The sequence below is a fragment of the Hevea brasiliensis genome, chromosome 18, assembly GCF_030052815.1.
Source record: "Hevea brasiliensis isolate MT/VB/25A 57/8 chromosome 18, ASM3005281v1, whole genome shotgun sequence".
In the NCBI taxonomy this organism is placed as follows: Eukaryota; Viridiplantae; Streptophyta; class Magnoliopsida; order Malpighiales; family Euphorbiaceae; genus Hevea; species Hevea brasiliensis.
In genome coordinates this window covers 51966293-51987170 of record NC_079510.1, presented here as the reverse complement: position 1 = coordinate 51987170, position 20878 = coordinate 51966293, and the positions used below count along the sequence as shown (strand labels likewise).

General features: G+C 31.1%; 2 protein-coding genes and 1 pseudogene across 2 annotated transcripts; 2 read left to right on the top strand and 1 right to left on the bottom strand.

Annotated features, from left to right (window-relative positions):
• The first annotated feature begins 1675 nt into the window (after positions 1-1675).
• On the top strand, positions 1676-8552 carry LOC110668765 (uncharacterized). Its single transcript, XM_021830137.2, has 16 exons — positions 1676-1943; positions 2102-2223; positions 2302-2392; positions 2472-2598; positions 2711-2894; positions 3234-3378; positions 3469-3559; positions 4218-4276; positions 4351-4428; positions 4940-5023; positions 5748-5929; positions 7054-7182; positions 7379-7451; positions 7723-7808; positions 7926-8010; positions 8178-8552. Exons 1-16 carry the CDS (start codon positions 1857-1859, stop codon positions 8208-8210), a joined length of 1656 nt encoding a protein of 551 aa, XP_021685829.2. The 5' UTR covers positions 1676-1856; the 3' UTR covers positions 8211-8552.
• A 7-nt stretch (positions 8553-8559) lies between these two features.
• LOC110668766 (chaperonin-like RBCX protein 1, chloroplastic) lies at positions 8560-9749 on the bottom strand (annotated as a pseudogene).
• Positions 9750-10394: 645 nt separating this feature from the next.
• Positions 10395-18410, top strand: LOC110668689 (lysM domain receptor-like kinase 3). The gene is made up of 12 exons (XM_021830010.2): positions 10395-11145; positions 15457-15490; positions 15651-15658; positions 15773-15934; positions 16162-16292; positions 16419-16508; positions 16678-16771; positions 16857-17008; positions 17097-17188; positions 17323-17461; positions 17703-17801; positions 17960-18410. The coding sequence occupies exons 1-12, from the start codon at positions 10509-10511 to the stop codon at positions 18122-18124; spliced, it is 1803 nt and encodes a 600-aa protein (XP_021685702.1). The 5' UTR covers positions 10395-10508; the 3' UTR covers positions 18125-18410.
• The last annotated feature ends 2468 nt before the right edge of the window (positions 18411-20878 follow it).

Here is a 20878-nt window from a genome sequence, read left to right as displayed (position 1 = left end):
CGCGCGCGTTGTCAGAGTTTCAGTAGAAAAAAATGAAATCTAGATTTGTACTTGTGGCCCATCAAAAGTTCAAAACAACTGTGTACGTGGCCCAACCTCAAAACAAATTTAAATTGGTCTCACTGCCCTTACCCAGCTAATTAGCCTACCCCTTTTTTTTTTTTTTGAAGTTGTTATTTAATGAATTTATTCACATTATAGGCATTGTATTGTGAATAGGCGATAGCTGATTTTCTTTCTCTTTTTGTTCACTTATAGTTATGGACAATCTCTTATTTCATTGGAGGTAAGAAGCTGTGTTAACTTATGATGATTACGAGGACAAATATATAAAAAAAAAATGTGGAATTCATATTTAAATTTAAAATGATTGCATTTTCATTAAAGACTATTTTATAGATTGGTTCTTTTATAATTAATGAAGAATATAATATAATGAATTATGATATATTTGTACAAAAATACTTTCAAATATAATAAGTAAATAATCAAGTTAAAAAAATTAATCACTTTTATGAAAATTTTAAAATAATTATCAAATATAAAAATGATTTCATTTAATTCTATGTAGTTTACAAATGTTATGGTTTAGGGACATGACATAGCTCTTAGTAAAATTATAATAAATTTATTAAGACATATTAATTTATATAAATTACAAGTATGTACTATTTATTATGAGAGCTCGAAGACTCAATCTTATTAGGGGACTTATGCGAATTTGACTACTAACTTATCTCTTTTGATTTTAAAATTTATTTTCTTAAAAATAAATACACACCTGCAGATTCATAGATTTCCCAAAACACAACAGTTCGAACGTCAAATCAAATAATTTCAATCCATTTTTCTTTTATTTATAATAGATATTAATTAAAATAAAATTAATATAATCTTAGATGATTATTTTTCAAAAAAACACTTCCTCTAAGTCACATGGACTTTTTTTTGGAATAACACATTTGTAAAAACAAATAATTTAATTGTTACACAATTATATTTAATTTTTTTTTTAAATAAAAATTTTAATTCTTTTGTTATAAATATTAAAATCAATAAAAAATTAAATATTTATATTGTATTTCAAGCTATCAGAGAACGAATTCAAATATTGTAAAAAAAAAAAAAGTTAAAACCATGTTAATAAGGAGAAAACAAAGTAATAGGACTCTAATATTGAAGAAAGAATCTCATATATGCTGCTAACAAAAAAAATCCAATAAAAAAAATTTAAATATATTTTAAAAAGACAGATATATGAGATTTTACTAGAAAAAATTAAAAAAATAAATAAAGAAAATTAATTTGAAATAATCATGCTGCCGGAAATAAATAAGAAAATAAAAATAATAAAAAATAGGACAGGAAAGAAAGTGAATATGATATAGAATTATTATAAAATTATAGTTTCTAAGAGATAGCTTTACAATAAAACAACAATGTTTAAGCTCATTTAATATGATATATTGGTAAATAACTATTTTGTTTTATATTTTTTTTTAAAAAAAAACTTCTTAATTCATTTATTATATAATTCGAAAGTTTTTTTTTTTTTTTTTAATCAGGCTTAATTAAACTTAAAGGGAAAAGAAAAGGGAAAGACTATAAACTATAACTAAAGCTTTGTCTGCTTAAAAAAAAAAATTAAGCTCTTTCTCAGAAGATAACGGTGTCACTTAAATAAAAACGGCGACGTTTCTTGAGACCTGAGAGGATCGGGAAAGCAGGAACACTTTCTTTTGGTTCTGTAGCGCCGGGAAAAGCGATGAACTTGTGGAAAGCGATGCTTTAACAGGCGAAAAGAGAAAATTCTTGTATTCACAGCCAAGGTAGTAGATGGTACATTAATTAAAATAATGAACAAAAAAGGCTTGGCAATTTTGATGCGAACAAGAATGAAAGCTCCCAGCGATCCAAACAAGCTACCTCTCTTACCTCTCACTGTAAGTTACTATGGATTCACCATTTCCACCTAAAATTCTTAACTTTCGATCCAAAATTTCTTTAATGGAATCTGTTCTTTAATGGAATCTGTTCTCAGAATCCCATCTTTTCAATTGTTGAAAATTGGATGCTAATTTATGAAATTGTCCTACAACAGGGCAAGGTTAATCAAATGCTAACCAATTTTGATGGAAACCCGTTCGATTCTAGTGTTTCGCAAGCTGCTGCAGAGGAAGGACAAGGACCCAACAAGCTTAATCGCCCCACTAACATCGAGAGGTCTTCCTTTTATTCTTTACAAAGCCAGAACAGTTGTTTTCATTGCAGTTATTAGACTTTGTTTGGTTTCACTTACAGGGATTTCGATGCTGTGCGGGAATCTATGCACTCTGCCATATCGTTGAACAAAACTGAGGTTCTGGATGTGGTGCTTAATGATTTCTCCGAGGTAGGATGGAATGGATCATCTCAACTAATGAAATAATTGCTTTGACATAGCTTCTGATGATAGGATTCTTATGACGCAGGGTTACTTTGGCCTTTCCTTTGAAAGTCGCCGGAAATTATTGCTCACGCTTGCCCAAGTGTACGATCTTAATAGGACACAAGTTCGTGACCTCATCAAACAATATCTTGGACTTGAACTTCCTGGCAGTAAGCTTTGCGTATTTCTGTTTTCATCTCTTGTGAATTGTGATCTTAATAATGGCCTGCTAATCTTACATTTTATAAGCTTTTGAAAAGGTTTATTATTTTTGGGTTTCAGGTAATGCAAGTGAATCTAGTACTGTCGATGAGGAAGCCATGCTTTCTTGTTTCTATCGCCTAGAACGGAACTTGAGACAAGTTCTTAAGCCAGCATATGAACTCCTTTTTGAACGACTTAACAACCACCCTGGGGGATTGAGGTTCCTGTCCATTCTTCGGGCTGACATTTTATCTATTCTCGCGTAAGGTTATGGTTGTTTATATTTGCATTTTTCTAATTTGTCTTCTTCTGTTTCATTTCTTTTCTACTATTTGTGTTAGTGCAAACGCGCGCCTTTTAGAAAACTATTCTTTGATTAAGGTGACATTTCACCTTTCCTTTTTTTTTTTTTTTTTTTTCAATCCATTTATAATATCTTTTTAATTTCTTAGGTGGCTATACTTGTTTTAAAAGCTATAAACAATTCTATTAAGGTCCATCAGCTGCATAGAAGGAAATTGTTTCTTATAAAAGGCTACCATTAACAATAAACAGTGATGGAATTTTATATTTTTTTAGTTGATTCTTTATAACTCCACAGAGAGGAAAACATTGCATCTTTGCGAGCACTAGATTCCTACTTAAAGGAAAAACTTAATACATGGCTTAGTCCTGCTGCATTGGAGCTTCACCAAATTACATGGGATGATCCTGCTTCTTTGCTGGAGAAAATTGTGGCTTATGAGGCATGTTTCTTTAAACTGTCTTGTGCTGCTCACCCTCTTTGATATTTTTGGGTATTAGCTATGTATTTTCTAATAATGGTGTTTGTGCAGGCTGTGCATCCAATCAGCAATCTTTTAGATCTTAAAAGAAGGTTGGGTGTTGGTCGTCGTTGTTTTGGATATTTACATCCAGCAATACCTGGTTAGCAAATCTGTTCACTGCTGCTGGACAATAACTACCAGGAAAAAAAAAATCTATCAATAAACTGGCTCTACTAATGTATTTAATCTGCTTCTAGACTTAGTATTACAGCCCTATATATATCATAAGCTCCTATTCGAAACAAGTCTTCATTTTAAAAATCCTAACTTTATTAGGTTTTGAACATAAAATCCTATTAGAGTTAGTTTTTGGCCAAAATAATGTAATTAAAGATTAAGAAAGAGACAACAGTGACACACTACAATAGTAAGAACAGTAAAATAATTCTAAATTTTCTCTCCTGCATCATCTTCCCAGTGCAGATACCTTGCACAACAAAATGGAGATGTCTTGCCAGTAAAATATTGTGTTGATTATCCTATTTATCAGTAGATTATTGCATTTATTGATGAGAGACATGAATCTGTTATAGCACAACAGTAAAATTCTTTTGTAGAATCAGGGTTGACTCAACAAATTATGGATTTTGACAGTGGTAATATTTATAGATAACTTGGCTCCTACTATTTATGCCTGTCCATGCAACTGAGTTGTAGGGTTGGCATTAACATACTGAAATTTAATTGAATTCTCTTGGCTTTATTTTATTGCTAAGTTACTTGAGGCAGTCTGATTTTAAAATCTTTCTTTTTTTCAGGTGAACCCCTTATTTTTATAGAAGTTGCCCTTCTAAGGAATGTGGCTCAGACAATACAGGTTACTTTAATGCATCCTACTTTTTTTTTTTCCTCTTTTAGTGTATTGCTAATGATTTTTTTAACCTACAACAGGAAGTTCTATGGGACACTCCTCCCATACCTGAATCTGAGGCAACGTGTGCATTATTTTATTCTATATCATCAACTCAGGTAAAATTAGTTATTGGCCATTCTCTTTTCGTTTTAGATTAAAAGCATATTTTGTTTTACAAAAATCAGGTTCTACCACTTGTCATGAGGTGAAAATGAACTGTCAATTATAGTGTGTTTAATCTGTCTGCCATAGTTAAAATATAACTATGGAAAATCATACTTGAATGTAACTGTTCTACACATTCTCTATGCCTAACTTGGAATTTTCGTCTTTTTGATTGTCACACATGCCCAAATACTGGCTTTCTTCTTTTGTTTGCCTGTTTTTGCCCTTTTACTGATGAGAGAAAAAGAGCATTCATATAAGTTGGTGAACTTTAAAATTGCAAGTGAACGAGTGAGCGTTTTAAATAGCATTTGTGGACAATGTGGTAAAAAAACTTGTTATTCTTTATTTTTATATTTCTGCTTGAGCATCAATTATTTTTTCTCTTCAAGGAAAATGAATAACAAACTCCGATTATATGCTTCCCTGTACCTGAACTGCTTACTTACTGAAACTTGACAGCCTGGCTTGGCAGGGATCAACCTGGGAAAGTTTCTTATCAAACGTGTCATTACACTGGTTAAAAGAGATATGCCCCATATATCTGTAAGTATTTTCTAATCAAATTCATATAAAGGTAAAAAACCAGGATGTTTATTGAACTCGTATTCCTGTGATGCATATTATTCCATGAAAGCAAGCATGATACGGTTACATTTCTTTAATGCAAGTTTTCAGCAATGTTTATTTAAGCAATCTTAATATCACAAAGCTATGGATGGGACCAGTTAGATTTGTCATCATACCTGAAACTCTTGGGTTGCTGTTATCGCTCTTGAATCGATTGTCCTTAATATTTTGCATAGATTTCAAAACTTCATTATTGGAAGTGGCACCAGAAAGTCAAGATTAATTTCAACAATGTAAAACAAAGATTTATATAAAATCATGATTTTGCATTCAAATTGCACTAAAAGAAAGAGGTAAAACCTGCGAGTGACTTCTGGGAATTGCATTTTTTTCAAGTTCTTATTTTTTTTGGACCTAAAAAATATTTAGACAACCTTTTTGGGACCATTGAGGGTAATATAATCAGAACGTTCCATGACAAACTTGAAAGTATTGTGCAGTAATATTTTATCAATATCTTATTTTGTAATTAAGCTAATTGCTATATTTGCACACTCGATCAAAAAGAAATTAGAAGGAATGGGCTATGAAGTTATTGGTTTGCATATCTTCTAGTTTGTTGCTTGGTATCATGACTTCCAAATCTGGCTTCTGGCATCACCTATTAATACATACATATTTTTTTTTTTTCTTTCCAAAGACATTTGCAACTATAAGCCCAATTCCTGGATACATGCAATGGCTGCTATCTAAGTTGGCATCTCAGTCAATCCTTGCTGAAGTGGAGAACATGTCACAATCATCTTCAAGCGGATCTTTTTCCACTTTCAGGGAAAACTTACTTGAACCAGATGAAGAAAGATTACTTTTGAGTTGTTCTCAGTAAGTTTTATGTTGAGTTCATTTTATGTTTTAAATTGAATAGGCTTTTAATTTCGATATTTCCACTATGGTCTTTTCTTTTTCATCCATATGAGAGTCTAGCTTCTCTTTAAGGATTTTTTCCCCCAAGATGAACTCAACTCAACTAAGCCTTAACCTCAAATTAATTGGTGTTAAACTGTATGATTCTTTTCCTCCATTCCTCCCGGTTTAAAGCTAATAGGGTTTTTTCTTGAAAAAATAAATTTTTGTGTCTGTATTTGTAATAAAGTGGATTTTACCAAAAAATTAAAAAAGAAAAAAAGGAAGAAGAACGAGGCACCATCAACCTTTTTGAAAGTAGGGATTGGATATGTGGTCTTGCTATTCTTTTCTACAAGGTTTTTTCTTTCCTTTTTTATTTTTTGCCTTTTCTACTTTTGTACTTCCCACAAACTTTATTTTCCATCAAGTCTTCACTTTCTTCACTATCAAACTTGTCTATCTTCTAACCACAATTGACCCTGAAGCCCCATTAAGCCATTCTTACTAATCTCCTATCTTACTAGCTTTGGCTCAAAACAGAAGTGCAAATAGATAGATTACTGAAATCTCTCTTTAGATAGTTTGGAATGAGATAATGATATATCTCATGGATCTAGAGTTATTGTTGTCAGCTATCCAAATCAGGCAGTTTGACAACCAAATAACCTAGCAATTAAAAGCGGAGGATTTCTTTGGCAGTTATTGCTATTCAATCTGTCTTAAAATGATCTGAAATCCCTGCTTGTATATTTTCTGTGGAAAATAATTAAACTTGTCCAATGCTTGTATGTTGAAGTTATCAGATTATGTTTCCAAATGAGCTGCATTAGACATTGTTTGAAGGAAGAAGAACCATTTGGAACCACTTATAAAGATGGTAGTGGTTTCTCGTAGATGTAATATGGATTTTTAATCCTCAATGCTATCAGTTATCTTCAAAACTCTACTTTGTTTATATGACCTTTCCAAGATCCTTCATGGTGTGCTCTGTCTTTGGCACCTGATAGTAACTTTGGCTGCCTCTTCTCCATCTCATGGTTTTGAAATTTCAGCTACACAGCAACATTGCTTTTCATGCACTGTAATGCTTTCACTTGTAGGGAGTCTTTTCCTGGAAAAAATGGCATGGATGTCATGTTGAAGTTGTTGACATCTACAAAATATGAATGGACCAGTTCACCTGAATTGCTTTCAGCACTAAAGCCCCCTCTAATGCGACTGTGTGCCAGGTATCTGATGAAGTTTAAAATCAATATCTCATATCTGTAAATTGAAATGATTGGTGAGTCTAATTGGCAACACATGGGTCTTAGAACCAAGTATACTGGAGATGATCATGTTTTCCAGTTCTTCTACTGTTTCATAAAGCTTGTACTACTGGCTTTTCTAAAGTGCAATTCAGAGATGTTGTTTCTATGAGTGCAGGTACCTTCTGGAAGAAAAAAAGAGAGGAAAAGCTCTTGATTCTGTTGCAAATTTTCACTTGCAAAATGGAGCGGTATGTTGTACAACCTCAATCTGTGAAGTAGTAATTGAGTCCTTCCTGGAATTCACATCAATGGACAGAACTATTGTAGTTTCTTAGTTAACATTTATATTTCTTATTTTACTATGGATTGATTTGGAAAGGATTGTTACAGTAGATGTAGAGGTTGAATGTGTTTTTAAGGAGTGCATTTTAACAAATAGAGAGTGGGCAACCCAGAAGCAGCAAGCTTCCTAAGTTAAGAAGTTCTATAAATTAATTTCTGATATTTGATGATCAACAGATGATTGAAAGAATAAATTGGATGGCAGACCGATCTGAGAAAGGCCTTCGTCAAAGTGGAGGTATCATGGTGAACTATGTTTACAGGTAAAAGCAACATTTATGTTCAGATTGTATTCTGATTCAAAACTTAGAGAAAAAAAAAATGAGATTCTGACATCTAGTGTTTATGAATTTGATTGGACCCCAACATTTGACTTGCAGGGTTGAGAAAATTGATGAATATGCTCAGTCGTACTTCAGCACTGGGCATATACATGCTTCCAATGACATCCGTCGGTATACTATGGTAATTTGTTGTCCATAAAGAGAATTAAGTTACACTTCCTTGCAATAGTTGACATTGATTATGCTTTGCCTCCTTTTCACGCACAAAGATAGAGAGAGATGAGAAATCAGTTATGATTATGAATCCTTTCTTTTATTTACCATATTTAAATTGGCTATGTTTTGCAGCCATGGAAGGGACATGAAGTGACAACAGTTTAGGCTTGCAGGAAAATACTCAAAAGAGTAAATAATTTTGCTTTTCTGTTTAGGCAGAACTTGCACAGTTGGTCATGTACTCATTGCTAACATATTAAATGGTGCCAATCAAACTGGGTAAAAACTCCTGAAATCCAGATACCGCAATTGAGGGTATCATTACAAGTAAAATATTGTTGGCAGTGTCTCCAGAGTGAAGTTGCTTTCCTCATAAAGCGGTTCTTGTTTCTATGGCGTTTGGCCTCCAACAATTTCCATTCTCTGGCTGAACTTTCAGAACATATATACCAAGAAGATGTATATACCTTATCAATTCAATTCTATCTATTGCATTTATTATAATAATGGATGATACGACATAATGTTTGTTTAAGACACTGCGGTGCTGGTGCTCAGTGTTTGATCACTTGTCACTTTCTGCGTCTATATGACTGGCTTCCAAGACAAAATCTCTCATGAGCCTCATGTTAGAGTCATTGACCATCTGCAAGAAAAACAAGAAGCAAATGCGAAGACGAAAGAAATAAAGATGATTAAATATCTACCATCAGCTGAGGAAAATCACAAACGAAATAAACTGGGCTCTGACCTTGTTAGCTAATCGCTTCAAGTTGTCCCATTCAAAATCAGTTTTACAATATGCGGACCGCACCTATATACCCCAAAATGGCATATACATTTAGAACATTGTTGATGATATTGTGGTGATAAAAACAAAGGAAATGAAACCAGTGACTTGCACATCTCCTGACCTCCAGAATGCGTAGAGCTATAACGTGGATGCCAGATGAGTAGATAGTTTCAGAAAAATTCAGCTGTTAGATCTTATTCAACATGACTTGCTGCTGGATTTATGGTGAAAGGAGAGTTGTGATTAGCATATTACATATATACCTTAACTCTGATGCCTTGAAGATTCACGCATCAAACTGGCACAAAACTTGTCCCCATCATTCAAGGAGTGCCTCCCCAAAAATTCCATCAACTCTTGGTATGCCTCAGGGTTATAGCTCTGCTCCAGGGAAAAACACTTAGCAGATGAAATTATCTAAACACACATGATTTAACCCCAAAAAGAAATGCACATTCTATTACTTCCCAGTAACTATCACGAACGAGCTTATTGTGCCATGTTCATTCCTGCAAGAATAGAGAAACAGAAGGGATACGCAAAAGCAATGAGTTTCTATAAATTTTGTTGAGAAGGAACCTGAAGCTGTGTTGAAACAATCTTAACAGCAATATAAGTGAAGAAATTATGCAGATTGTTAGCCGCCTGGGCTTCTGGTGATGCGTGTCCATATCCTATACGAACCAACCTCAGAATTAGAACCAAAAGAAACACCAAGAGACATATACAGTATCAATGTCTATTATTAAATATTATTAGGGTTACCCACTTGGGAAATACATCTTTTGGCAGTGTAATCGAGTTGATTGAGCAGTTCTTGGCTTCTTGCATGGCCGTGATGGATAAGCTTTGTTTCTGTTGGATTTTGGAGGGTAAAAAGGGAGTTGAGAGAAGCGCAGAGGATTCCATACTTAGTGTAAGTATAGAGCTAAGCAATTGTTCTTGAGCAGAGAGAAGGGATGATGTTGGTTCTGGTTTCCTGGCCTATCACCGAGAATTTCGATAGCAGAAAATATCTCCAACTCCATAATAACTTGATATCCACGTGGAAAAAGTTACAAATCATTCTCCAGAGTTCACTGTCACATCCTTGGTAGAACCCAGAATCTTGTTTAAGCTTAGTACAAAAGTGCAGCTGTGGCAGTTGAAGGAAGATTGCCCCTTTTGAATTGTGCAATTTGGACAAACTGTGGAACTGGGCCACATGAAGAAACATTACCCGTAATTAATTAGTGTGTGTATGGCTATTTTCTTCTCATAAAAGTTAGACAATCATTTAAGATTTTTAAATAATTTTAAAGTTTTACATCAATTAGACTTGCTCTAGATAAAAAATAGTATAAATTGAAAAGGACAATTAGATTTGTAAACCATTTAATGGAATATTGACTTTCATGGAGCAAAACTTTCCCTTCTGTCTAATTTCAATTTCCAAATCAACCCATGGATACACAGAAGAATGTGCTTTTGGGCCACTGCCCAAACCTATGGGCCAGGGACTTAAAACTTCACTCGAAAGTTGGTCAACGAATCATAGAATATGCACTGTGAATGGACGCATTAAGGAGGCGAAGACAACAGACGCCGTAACCAACGAAACGCTCTCAACTTGTCGGGCGCTCTCAGGCTCAGATGATACCTGAGAGTCCCATGCTCTCTCACTCCAAAAAATGACCATTTCCTCAAATAGAAACCCAAGACTTGAATTTATCCAACTGTTTCATGTACTTCTCCTCTTGTCCTTGAAATTAGCTGAAGCCAAGTGCAAAACTGGCTGCGACCTTGCCTTAGCCTCCTACAATGTATGGGCGGGAGTAAATCTCACTTATATCAGCAAAATCTTTAGCCAAAACATCCCTGAAATCCTCCTTTACAATCCCCATGTCCCAAACCCAGACAGCATCCTTGCCGATTCGAGAATCGACGTACCCTTCTCGTGCGACTGCTTAAATGGTGATTTTTTGGGCCACACCTTCACTTACAATACACAGCCTGGTGATACCTACAGTAAAATTGCGGGAATTGCGTTTGCTAACCTCACCACCGAGGATTGGGTTCATAGGGTCAACATTTATGACGCTACTAAGATCCCGGAACATGCTAGTATTAATGTCACCGTCAATTGCTCGTGTGGAGATAAGCGTGTGTCCAAGAATTATGGGTTGTTCGCCACATACCCACTTCGGCCGGGCGAGAATTTGTCGTCCCTAGCGGCGGATTCCGGTGCACCGGGCGACTTGCTGCAGAGGTACAACCCAGGGATGAATTTTAGTGCAGGAACTGGAATCATTTACGTGCCGGCAAAAGGTTAGTTACATGTAATTTAAAGATATAATTCTTTAAAACTTGAGAAACACAACATCAAGTCTCCATAAATTTCCAGTCTCCATAGCCGTGGTGCTTATAACTAATTTAAGGTTATAAGTATTTAAATTTTAAGGTTATGATTCTGTAAAAAAAAGGGATATGATTAAAGTATTTACAAGTGTTTGTTAAGAAATAATTTATAAGAATAATTATTATTAAAATAATTAAAAATAATATGAAATAAAATTTATATTGAAATTTTAAAAATTAAATAATAATAATATAATAAAATATTTTATTAAATTAATTTATATGATTTATAAGTATTAATTTGAAAAGTTATATTTTTAATTTTTTTTAATTTATAAGTTTAATTTATAAATTAAAAAATAATTATAAATAAACCAGTCAGTCTTTATGCTAGTTTGATCGGCTTATATATACTAGGATGAATACTCTTTAAGACTTGAATTAGAATATTAAAATGCTTTTGTAATTTTGTAAGTTAGTATTTAATATTAATAAGTTAAATCAGAGTTAATTTAAAAAAAAAAAAGTGGTATTTAAATATTATATTTAAAATTGAAAATTTTTTAATTTAAATTTTTATAAAAATTAAAAAATGAAATTAATTCTATTAAAGCTAAATCAATTGAAAAATAATTAAAATGTGATATAAAAAAGTTGTAATTTAATTTAATATTATTTAAATGAGCTAAATTTTAAGTTCAAATTTCATATCAATAATAAATTTTAATTTGATGATGTTCTACTATTTTATATTTAGAACCATATATAAATAAATTTTCAATTTCAATGTTAATTGAAATAAATAAGAAAGTTAAAAATTGAAATCCAATTAAAACAAAATCAATTGAAAAAAAAAATAAAATGGGATATATATATATATATATATATATATATATATATATATATATATATATATATATATATATATATATATATATTCTATTGGGTAGCTTATATAGACATGAACACCATTTATTCAATTACTTAATTTTTAAGCCATGCATGTATCCCTTATTTAACTGAAATTATATAATTCTAAATAAATAACTAACCATTAGGAACAAATGATGGTATTATTTTACAAGAATAAAATATTAAAGTTGGGAAATAAAACAAAACATTCATGGACATTTGTCGCTTACTTATCATTGTTCTTTAGAGATTAACATTATTTAATTAATGCAATTCTTTTAATCCAGTCCAGCTAATCAAATCATCATGTCACACCCTTCCCCTCATCACTTTCATTAGGATGGCCCCATTAATTATAGTTTGTAGCTTTGGGAATATTGTGAGAGGAAGTAAGGAAGGAATATATTATGAGTCCTAATTGATTTGAAAAACATGAAATCTAGCCAATCAGTTCATGAGGCCGGTGAGCCCTGACTTCACTTGCCTGGTTTTTATCTGCCCTTACATTGGCTGAAAATCAAAAAAATGATTTTTTTTTTGTTTAATTTAATCAGACATTTTCATTTGAAAAACATAAAAGAGAGTAAGAAATCAAAATGGCGTATTGATTGACTTGTGCTGCATGGCTTTTTAACTTTTAGCCCACACTCTTCTTCTGGATTTTCTTGACCCCTCATTAAAAACATGAGAGGTCATTAAACGGCACCTTTTAAATAGATTGACATTGTCTAAAATTTTATGTCATAACAAATCTTTAAAATAGTTTCACATAAAAATATTTTTAATTATATATTATTAAAAATATAATTAATATAGTATACTACTACTCTCCCTTACCCCCATAGTGAATATGCTCTGGCTTATTAACAGAATGCCCAACCCAACTACTCTTGCTCACTTCTTTTGCTGGTTAAAACAGCAGTTGTCTTTTATTAATTTTCTCCGATTCATAGCCTCGATTCTCAAGCATGAAGCGTCCACTTTAAACAAAGACTAAGGCGTGTTTAGTTCACCTGTTGAATACAGTTAATGGCTGATAGACACCAAAATAGGTGAACTAAAGTATTTGATAAATTTAAAAAAATAAAATTGATAGCTAATGAGTAGCTGATATAAGGCATGTTTGGTTTAACCATTGAATACAGCCGATAGCTGTTACTGTTAGCTGATAGCTGATTTATTTTAAGTGTTTGCTAAAACTATATTTAACTGTTCCTGTTGATACGTAAAATGACTAATAAAGGTATATATCATATAATTTATTTTATTATTTAAATAAATATAAAATTATAAAATTATTATATTATATTATTTATTTTATTATTAAAATATTTATTATATTATTAAAATAAATATATAATCATTAATCTATTGTATAATATCATTTATTTTATTATTGAAATTAGAAAATAATTATTTAAAAAAATTTAAATAACTTTAAAAAAATTTAAATAACTTTAAAAATATAGATAAAATAATAAAGTAATTATTATTGTTAATAAAAAAATTTATAATTAATTTTAAGTATTTAGATATAAATAAATATTTTATATTTTATGTTATCAATAAAAAAATATTTTAACAAGGTTAAAATACTTTAATTAAAATGTTAAAATTATAAATAAAAAAGATAACATGACCAAAATAAAAAATAAAACCAAATTAGCTATCAGCTGATGAGAAACGACTCTAAAAATAGAGTTGATACAAACTGCAGCTGATAAGTACCATATCAGTTGCCCATCAGCTATCAGTTTTATTTTTTTAAGCTTATCAAACACTCTAGTTCACCTGTTTTGGTGTCTATCAGCTATCAGCTGCATCCAACAAGTGAACCAAATACACCCATAGTACCTATCAGCTGTAGTTTATATCAGCTTTATTTTTAAAGCCATTTCTAATCAGCTGATAGCTGATTTGATTTCATTTTTTATTTTGACTGTATTATCTTTTTTTATTTAACTAAAAAATTAATATTATTAATACTTTTATATTTTTCATTTATAATTTTAACATTTTAATTAACGCATTTCAACTTTGTTAAAATATTTTTTATTAATAACATAAAATATAAAATATTTATTTATATCTAAAAACTTAAAATTAATTATAAGTTTTTTCTTTATTAACAATAATAATTACTTTATTATTTTATCTATATTTTTAAAGTTATTAAATTATTTAAAAATAATTATTTTCTTATTTTAATAATAAAATAAATGATATAATATAATATATTAATAATTTTATATTTATTTTAATAATATAATAAATATGTAATATATTAATTTAATAATTGTATATTTAATTTAATAATAAAATAAATAATATAATATAATAAATTTATAATTTTATATTAAATAAATTATATAATATATACTCTTATTAGTCATTTCACATATCAATAGCAACAAGCTAAATATAGTTTTACCAAACACTTAACATAAATCAGCTATCATCAGTTACCAGCTAACAGTAACAGCTATAAGCTGTATTCACAAGTTAAATCAAACAGGCCTAAGACCTTATTTAATTTAATTGATGAATTTTATAATTGTTAGCTGATAACTGATAACTGATGATAACTGATTTATGTTAAGTGTTTAGTAAAATTATGTTTAGCTGTTACAATTGATATATAAAATGACTAATAATGGTATATATCATATAATTTATTATATTTATTAAAATAAATATAAAATTATAAATTTATTATATTATATTATTAAAATAAATATATAATTATTAATTTATTATATTATATCATTTAATTTGTTATTAAAATAAGAAAATAATTAAATTCTTTAAAAAAATTATTATATAACTTTAAAATATAGTTACAAATAATAAAGTAATTATTATTGTTGATAAAAAAAAAACTTATAAATAATTTTAAGTTTTTAGATGTAAAAAAAGTATTTTTTTTATAATAAATAAATATTTTAACAAAGTTGTAATACGCTAGTTAAAATATTAAAATTATAAATGAAAAGATAAAAGCATTAATAATAGTAATTTTCGAGTTAAGTGAAAAAGGATAATATGGTCTAAATAAAAAATAAAATTAAATAAGTTATTAGTTGATAAAAAACAGCTCTAAAAATAAAGCTGTACAAACGGTAGCTGATCATATCAGTTACCTATCGGCTATCAACTTTATATTTTTAAGTTTACTAAACACTATAAAATCATATCACAATAAAACTTTCCTCCAATTTAGGATGGTGGTTTTCTTGTTGATTTTAACCAACTGTACGTCACAAAACCATCCAAAAACTTTCCATTGCAGCAAAAAAACATTACCCTGCACATGTTATTTGTGGTAGCTATGCTTGTCTTTGCTCTTACTAATTTTTCTGTCTTTTGCAGACACAACTGGAAACTACCCTCCATTAAAAATAAGGTAAGATACACCAAGCTTATTTATATACCATCCTTTTGAATCCAATTTTAATTGAACTAATGTTGCAATTATTTCTTTTTCTTTCCCTTTTTTTTTCTTTGCTTAATTGGAGTTGTCTGACAAGTGCATCCCATTGTTATTTTCATCTTATTTTTTGCAGTGCAGCCGGTATGTTATTCCTTGAGTATTTCCTGAATGCTTCTTCTCAGTTTTCTTATGTTCTATAAAGTCAAATTCAATTTAAACGCATTGCCTTGAAGTCATCTTCGATAACATTTGAAGCAGGAATTTCGAGCAGAGTTATTGCTGGCATATCTATTGCAGGAGTTGCAGGGGTTCTACTTTTTGCGTCTTGCATATATTTCAGGTTTTATAAGAAAAACAAGGTGAAGAAATCATTACTCTCAGAAACAATTGAAAACCGCTGTACTCAACCTGGCCGAGGTAATTAAGTGAATGAAATATATGAAAACTATATATATATCATTATGTACGACATATGCCATTGTACCTAACAACATTCTTAGTTAACATGCTCAAAGATTGTCCAACTTGGTAAATGCATCTTTGTTGGTTAATATGTGCTTATCCTGTTGATCTAGGTTACGGAAGTACCCCTGATGATAAAACTTCAAAAGCAACTTCTTTTGTTGCTACTTCGGGTCTTACAGGTATTACAGTGGACAAATCTGTGGAGTTCTCATATGAAGAGCTTGCAAAGGCTACTAATGACTTTAGCATGGCCAATAAAATTGGACAAGGTGGTTTTGGATCAGTGTACTATGCTGAACTTAGAGGCGAGGTTTGAAGCCACGATTTTTCACCTTTATCATTAATAGAAGAACAAGAAAAGAAATCAATCATGATATGATCATCACATTATACCTAAATTGCCTCATTCTTTCAGTCTTTACTCCATGTCTTGCAGAAAGCTGCAATAAAAAAGATGGATATGCAAGCATCCAAGGAGTTTCTTGCTGAACTGAAGGTTCTAACGCATGTTCATCACTTGAACCTGGTATGATGTTTTTGCCTATGTCTTCACTTCAACGTGCATCAGAAAAATGTGTACACATACATGTTGTTTTTGTGACTTTCATGAGCAATTATAGTTAATTACTATTATGCTTGATAGATACTTGAATCATCTTATAAATATCATATTCCAAGCTTAAAAATTGTGGCAGGTGCGCTTAATAGGTTATTGTGTTGAAGGTTCCTTATTTTTGGTCTACGAGTTCATTGAGAATGGTAATTTGAGTCAGCATCTGCGCGGCTCAGGTGAGAAAATACAACTTCATAATGAACATATAGGCTTTTCTGGTGCCAGTTGAGTCTAATGGATGTTTTACTTTTTTGCTTCCAGAGAGGGATCCATTGCCATGGTTGACTAGGGTACAAATTGCTCTAGATTCAGCTAGAGGACTTGAATATATCCATGAGCATACTGTTCCTGTATATATCCACCGTGATGTCAAATCTGCCAACATTTTAATAGATGAAAACTTTCGTGGAAAGGTAGTGATTATTTTTGGGTTGATGGCGTAGAGTCTAGCACTCTAGTGTACGGTCATTTGTCTTGTGTCCTAACTAATCTTATGATCAGGTTGCAGATTTTGGGTTAACAAAGCTAACAGAATATGGAAGTACCTCAATGCACACACGTCTTGTGGGTACATTTGGATACATGCCTCCAGAGTAAGTTCTTCTCTCGACAATTTTTTACCTTTCATTTGTAGTGTTGTTATATTAGGTTTCCCATCTTTTTTTTTTTTTTTATTGGGAATGGGTTGCAAAATGGTTTGATTGATTTGGCATTTATGTATGTTCAGGTATGCTCAATATGGCGATGTTTCCCCCAAAATTGATGTATATGCTTTTGGAGTTGTGCTTTTTGAACTTATATCTGCCAAGGAAGCTGTTGTCAAGACAAATGAAATTATTACCGAGTCCAAGGGACTAGTTGCTTTGGTTGTTATTTTGCCATTCTCTGCAAACCACTAACGGAATTGCATGATAGGAAATTTTTGCCTAAATCTGGTCGATTATGAACTCAACACACAATTTGTTTAGTGGAATTTACACGTAAATTAAGTAAAACTCACATGTTTTTGTGGATCAAGTTTAGCAAGTTTTTCCCATATATTATATCCTTCTAAACTGTTTCACGATAACTTAGGTTTTTTTTTTTTTGGTTGTTGAACTGCTGCAGTTTGAGGATGTTCTCAGTGAGCTGGATCCAAAAGAAGGTATTCGTAAACTCGTTGATCCTAGGCTTGGAGATAACTACCCACTTGACTCGGTTTGTAAGGTGAAATTAATTTGATCTTAGAAAAGCATGTGTATACCTACTACTGTCAAGGCAATTCTTCTTGTTTAGTGCACAACTTGTATAGAATATGACTCGATCTATAACATTTACAGTCCTATAAATCTTGTTAGTAAATTTGTTGGTTGTTTGATTCACAGATGGTCCAGTTGGCTAAAGCTTGCACACATGAAAATCCTCAACTAAGGCCAAGTATGAGATCAATTGTGGTAGCACTTATGACTCTTTCGTCTTCAACTGAGGATTGGGATGTGGGTACTTTCTATGAAAATCAAGCTCTTGTCAATCTAATGTCAGGAAGGTAGCTTGTGGATTGCAATGTTTGTTTACACAACTTGACAGCAAGTGACTTCCAAAATCCTTGGATATATGTTCTAAAAACTCGTAAAGAAAAGGGGTTATGTTGTAGCGGTGCCAGGGAGTATAGGTTCTTTTGCTGATTGCTGATTGCTGATTGCTGATCACTGGGTGGGTGGGTCAGGTCGAACCTCAAGTACTCGCCATACGTATGGCAATCCAGTTGCATCTGTTCAATGGGAATAATAATTTTTTAAAATTAAAATAAATGTATACATATTTTTATGTAAAAAATTGTTATATATATATATATATATATATATATATATATATATATATATATATTGTTTTCTTGTAAATTAAATTTGAGTCATGCAAGTTGGATTATGAGTAGGTCCAACAAAAAGTTTTTTTAATATAAAAGAATTATGGGCCAGAAGAGCAATTAGAGCACACATTCAAAGTGTCACGATGGTAATGAATTGGCTCGATGAAACCACCGTGCGGCACTAGTATTTCTCCCCCTTGATGAATACTAGTAAGCCTTTCCACTAAGTTAGTCTAGTAACAATAGACTAACAAGGGTGACAAAATATGCCCAAGGTAAGAAACTTGGCAAGGAAATGTGAAGGATGGTAGTGAGGCACAAGTGTGGGCAGAATTAACTAAGCACTTGTATTACTTTTGAGAAAAGAAGCTATACAAAGCTTTACAAGATGTACAAGGTTGCTATACAAAGGTTGCTAGGTGAATGGGTTGTTTATACACTCACTTGCATTGCATGTCCCAAAATGAATGCCCTATCACCTATTTATAGTGGTGCCACCTCCTTGGGGTTGTGGCTAGAATGTGCTGGAGGCTTCTAGAGTTTTCCCTTGTTGGTTGGTTGATGGTGGAGCATTCTGGAAGCCTCTTGCATCTTCTGGGGCGTGCTAGCCCGTTCTAGGCCCTTCCAGAGGGCGCTGGAGCATTCTGGGCGAGTCTGGTAGGCTCTGGAAGCTTCTGGAAGGCGCTGGGGCGCGCTGGAGCGTGCTGGAAAGCTCTCGCAGGCGCTAGAGGGATTCGGCCCATGTAACCTCGTTTCGGGGTGCTGGTAGGCCTGCGGATTCGTGCTGGCGCGCGTAACTCCCTCGCCCATGCTGCTGGCTAGGTGGCCACCAGATTGGCTTGTCCCTTGGGCAGGTTGTCCCGATCCTTCGGTGGCGCGAAAAATTGGGGCGATTTGTGTGGGGAACCTTCGGTAGGCAACAAAAGCATAGGCATTAAAAGACAAAATGTCAGCATTGCCATACCAATGAAAATGGAAGGACACTTGTGGCCTGCAATGGCCCATTCAAGTCTGCCTGAAAATGACAACATATCAATCCTTTAATATGATGGAAAATGACTGAGTTTTAACTGAAAAGAGGACAGTTGAACTACACGATTGCTGCAAAAATTGGAAAAATTCAACATGGACATAATCTTATTTATATTTTCGATCGATAACGATTTGAAAATTTGAATACGTATGGTTTTCGCTTTCATATTAATCTTTCAATTTCATTTCCATTCTTAAACATAGAACGCCTAATTTTCTTGACTCCATCTTTCTCACGTGGGATTAAAATAGCATGCGAGTGTCAAAGTCGCATCTCTCATCAGCTCTCGGCTCCATCACTGTGGCCCACTAAAATTAATCTTTATTAACCAATTAAATGCTCGTGCTTTTAACGATATATTTAAAATTTCACTTTTTATCATATAATTATAAATTATTTTATTAATTTTAAAATATATAATAAATAAAATATTAAATTTTTTTTTAAAAAATACTAATAAAAAATTTATAAAATTAAATATAACTAGTATTTTTATCACACAGAAACCATTATATATATATATATATATATATATATATATATATATATATATATATATATATATATATTAAACGATTAATTATAGTAATTAATAAATCTTAAAATTTTAATTTTAATTTTATTCAATTATCTCATTTTAAATTAAACTATCAATCTCTCTAAAATTAATTAGTTCGATAAAATATAAATCAACTAATATTTTTAAAAATATATTCATTAATATTGTAAAAGTAATGTATAATGTTTGATAACATATTAAAGAGTTGTGAAAAAATTATCCATAATAAAAAAAAAAAAAAAAAAAATATATATATATATATATATATATATATATATATATATATATTATGAAATGTATGCAACTACTAAAGAAAAAAAAATATTATTGTTACTTTTAATAAACTAAAAAATAATATCATAAATATTTAAATAATATAAATTTAATTATGGAAATTTTAATTAAATTTTGAGATTTGACAATTGATTGTTAAAAAACAAAAAAGTTCATTTGATCATGAAAATTGAGATAACAATATTAATAATAAAAATATGTTTAAAAAATAAAAAGTAAATTAAATACTTAGTATAAAAAAATTATAATTACTATAATTATAAAATATAACAATCTCTATATGGTAAGTGCTATGTGATAATAAAATATTTATTCACATGGTAGTATCAAGAGAAAATATGTTAATTTTTATTATATTAACTTCATTAAATTAAAGCTTATTATTATTATTATTATTATTATTATTATTATTATTATTATTATTATTATTATTATTATCTTTCTAATGCATCTATTTCGAGTTTATTATAATTCCATCAATAATTTAAAGCTTTTTTATTTTTCTATTTCATCCCAGTATTCAATTACATTGTTATAATGAGAAAACT

What these genes read in the sequence shown, in the direction of transcription:
- LOC110668765 (XM_021830137.2), top strand. Translation starts at nt 1,857, where the DNA reads ATGAACAAAAAAGGCTTGGCAATTTTGATGCGAACAAGAATGAAAGCT. An exon ending in TGGACTTGAACTTCCTGGCA is followed by an intron (nt 2,599 to 2,710) that starts GTAAGCTTTGCG and finishes TTTGGGTTTCAG; the next exon opens with GTAATGCAAGTGAATCTAGT. An exon ending in ATGGTGAACTATGTTTACAG is followed by an intron (nt 7,809 to 7,925) that starts GTAAAAGCAACA and finishes TTTGACTTGCAG; the next exon opens with GGTTGAGAAAATTGATGAAT.
- LOC110668689 (XM_021830010.2), top strand. Translation starts at nt 10,509, where the DNA reads ATGACCATTTCCTCAAATAGAAACCCAAGACTTGAATTTATCCAACTG. An exon ending in ATGCTGAACTTAGAGGCGAG is followed by an intron (nt 16,293 to 16,418) that starts GTTTGAAGCCAC and finishes CATGTCTTGCAG; the next exon opens with AAAGCTGCAATAAAAAAGAT. An exon ending in CCAAGGGACTAGTTGCTTTG is followed by an intron (nt 17,462 to 17,702) that starts GTTGTTATTTTG and finishes GAACTGCTGCAG; the next exon opens with TTTGAGGATGTTCTCAGTGA.